This window comes from Octopus bimaculoides, chromosome 2, assembly GCF_001194135.2.
Source record: "Octopus bimaculoides isolate UCB-OBI-ISO-001 chromosome 2, ASM119413v2, whole genome shotgun sequence".
Lineage (NCBI taxonomy): Eukaryota > Metazoa > Mollusca > Cephalopoda > Octopoda > Octopodidae > Octopus > Octopus bimaculoides.
Window position 1 is genome coordinate 55,408,851 of NC_068982.1, and position 3,963 is coordinate 55,412,813.

At 34.3% G+C, this 3,963-nt stretch overlaps 1 protein-coding gene across 1 annotated transcript in view; it reads right to left on the bottom strand.

Annotated features, from left to right (window-relative positions):
• The window catches only part of LOC106876318 (sodium/glucose cotransporter 4), a gene marked incomplete at its 5' end in the record, with an annotated part of 66,278 nt that overhangs the window by 8,088 nt on the left and 54,227 nt on the right, over positions 1-3,963 (bottom strand). The window contains 2 exons of the mRNA XM_052965846.1: positions 130-394; positions 2,064-2,285. Coding sequence (XP_052821806.1) covers positions 130-394; positions 2,064-2,285 — 487 coding nt within the window. The remainder of the gene's footprint in view (positions 1-129; positions 395-2,063; positions 2,286-3,963) is intronic.

Sequence of the window (3,963 nt, forward strand, 5' to 3'; positions counted from 1 at the left end):
TATATATATATATATATATATATATATATATCTATGCTGTGAAGTAAAACTCCTATTTTTGTGTATTTTCATATCAAAACACTATTCTGGTGCAGGTCAATAGAAGTAAAAAAAATATTGAAACCATACCTGTTACAATATCCATACTGTAAACTCTGGCTTTACGATTTTCAGCATCTTCGCTACCTGAGTTGATATCATCAAAGTCTTTCCCATTTGGATGATCAACATGAAGATTAGATTTGGGAGACATGTTTCTGAGAGGATTACTATAACCGTTCTCATTCTTTTCATCTTTGTCATTTATCATTGTCGCAGAAGCTGAAGTTGTTTCATCATCTATTTCCATTCGAGGCTCTTTACTATGTCGAGTCCACCAAGTTAAACGTACCAACTGTAGAAAATATTTTTTAAATGATTATAGTGGCTTTTAATTTTCTGTATAAAAGAACTTACAACACAGAAAAAAAACAAATATATATATATATATACAATAACTAACTTTTGAATCAATTAACAGAGATTTCATCTACAGAATTATCATCATTATTTTAACATCCACTTTTCCATGTTCCTGGTTTAAACAGAATATGTGGAGGCATATTTTCTATGGCCAGATACCCTACTTGCCCCCAACCCTCACCTGTTTCCAGACATGTTTCCACAGAAGATCAGAAATGGAGGACACCACTTGCATGATGGTTTATGACTATCATGCAATGTGAAGGCAAGGAGACAGTAACACACACACAAACACACGACAGGTTTGTTTCAGTTTCTGTTCAACCAAATCCACTCATAAGGCTTTGGTCAACCCAGAGCTATAATAGAAGGCACTCGTTCGTCCAAGTTACCAGAAATATCTGATAATATTTATTACTTGAAAATAATGTTTGAAACAAAAAACAATATTGCTAATCACAAACTAAAATTATCTTATGCTATCATTAAGAGATGCCTATTACTATCAATCCTTAAATACATAATTGGAATTGACTTCTTTAATATTATTGTTGTTTTGTTTGGCTCCAAGTCAGTTTCATATATATAAAACCTATATATATATTCAAAATCATCCCAGCCATGGTCACCATGTCACTGTGGAAGTATCTGCGACCATGTTATTTCTCCATTATCTGTATGGATTGAGGCCAGTCTAATATAGACCACCTCTTCCCAGAAGTAAAAAGTGTTTGCATAGGGCCAAAACCCATACCTAAAAAAAATGCAGAGTTATAGAAGCATCAAAGATAATTCAAATCTAAGAAACCTTGGAAGAGGACATCCCTGAGTTGAGAAATGTTGTCAATGTCAATAGGAAGTGAAGGGCTTAAGCCTTACTCCTTGTCCCAGCAAGAGAGCAACTCACTTGCCAAGATACCCTTCATCTATACAAAAATAGCTATATAGATATGAATAGATACAAATGTATTAGTATGTTCCACAATGAATAACTATTATAATAGCAAGTCCCATAATGAACATATATTGTAATGATATGCTCTACAACATATTTGATCATTAAAGATCAACTGAATACATTGTCTTCACTAAATGACTCAATGATTGATATTAAAGACAATGTTACCAAGAATACAGTGTCACACTGATGGTGAGGAACAACTGCTCATTTGACCAAATAAGTTAGCACCCTTTCAATTCAAACTCTTGTAACACTCAAGCCATTTAATCCTTTTGATACCAACCCACCTGAGGTCGCCCTTTCTGACTGTAAAGTGATCTAAATTCCATACAACATCTTATTAATGTTATTTTACTAAATTTCACATTATTTTGAAAATTAACTAAAATAAAGGTAGTGAAGTTCAACAGAAATATAGTAATAAAAGAATTAAGGTATATCCCAGTTCTTTGGAATTAAAGATAACATCAACTCCAGTGTACTTATTTTATTGACCCCAAAAGGATGAAAGTTAAAGTCAACCTTGGCAGCATTTAAACTCAGAATGTAAAGACAGACGAAATACCATTTTACCTGGTGTGCTAAGGATTCTGCCAGCTCATCGCCTTGATGAAAATAAAATGATAATATATGAACTTACACAACGAGGATCAATTGGTTCTGTCAGAAGACTGATGACAACAGCAGAAAACAAAGTAAATCCAAACAGAAAAATGGAAAAATACAAGAAGTGAAAGTTTTTCACAACATCTGGTCTTGGATCCGGAAGGTTCTTGAAGCAAGGAGGCACTAGATGGTAATATTCAACAATGAAGCGGATCAGACCAACCAGCATTCCAAAGACTAAAGCAAAGAAGGCACCCTGAAACATAATAACATAAAAAAGCATTTTAATGACACGACAGAAAAGAAATAGAGAGGAAGAGAAAAGATGCATATTCCAGCTGCTGTATGTGTAATATTAACCCATTTGATACTAATCCACCTGACACTGCCTCGGGCTCTTTGATTTAAACTTACTGTTTTGAAGTAATATAAACTAAAACCTGCTATCAAAAGTTCATGTTAATCTTATGCTCCAAATACCAGCTTAACCCTTTCATTACCATATTTCTAACCAAAATACATCCCTTATGTGTTTCAATTAATTTCTAACATAATCATAAATTTAGTCTGGTTTCATTAAACAACTCTAACTTTTTTATTTATCAACATATTAATGTGATTTTTGGAAGATAATTTAACGAAAGGTTCTCAACCAATTCTATACCAAATTTTTGTCACAAAGTGATTCTAATTACAGGTAAATTCAACAAAATATAAAATTAATTAAATTTTTGTTCAAACATCGCTATAGAAAATGGGTTATTAGCTAATATTCAATTGGGTATACAACAAAATATTATTATAGAAGAGTTGTACACATTACTGGATTCATTACTGTCTCTTTTGCCAGTATAAAATTCAAATCCAGAGCAGTACCCAGTATTTGATTCACAAATCTTCCAAACTTTGATCCCCCATTTTGTGGGCTTTCCTGGCATATACTGTTTACACAAATAATCACATGTTTTCACGAATGTACTAATGAGATTTGCTCGGATATTCTCATTTAAATATGAATAGGTGATTACGGGCAGTTTTGGGCGGCTTGGTCACATGAACCAAAATTTTTTTCGGGCGGCTTTGGACGGTTTAGTAACGAAAGGGTTAATAACGACCAAATCTTTTTTACTAAATTCTTTATTATTTCCAAAATTAAATGAAACAATGACAGTGTATTTCAACAGGAATATGGTAACAAAAGGGTAAGCATTGATTTCAAATTTTGGCACAGGACCAGCAATGTCAGGGAACAGGCTAAGTCAATTGTGTCAACCCCAGTATTTAACTAGTACTTAGTATTTTATTGACCCTGAAAAAATGAAAAGCAAAACTGACTACAGCAGCATTTGAACTCAGAATTAAGAGGAAGTGCTGCTAAGCATTTTGTTCCAGCAATGGTAATGATTCTGTTAGCTCACCACCTTTAACAAAAGGAGTCATATATAGTAGAGTAATGATAGTTGAAGCTATTTTATTTTACTTATGTTGGTAGGAGCAGGCATGACTGTATGGTTAAAATGTTTGCTTCACAACCACATGGTCTGAGGTTCAGTTCCACTGTGTGGTGTCTTGGATGTCTTCTACTATAACCTCAATCCAATTAATGCCTTATATATATATATATACATATATGTCAGAGTAAAAGGCAGACTGTATGACGCATGCGTACGAACAACCATGCTACATGGCAGTGAAACATGGGCTGTAACTGCTGAGGACATACGTAAGCTCGCAAGGAATGAAGCCAGTATGCTCCGTTGGATGTGTAATGTCAATGTGAATACCCGTCAGAGTGTAAGTATCTTGAGAGAAAAGCTGAACATTAGAAGCATCAGTTGTGGCGTGCAAGAGAGACGATTGCGCTGGTATGGACATGTGGTGAGAATGGAGGAGGATAGCTGCGTGAAAAAGTGCCACACCCTAACAGTTGAGGG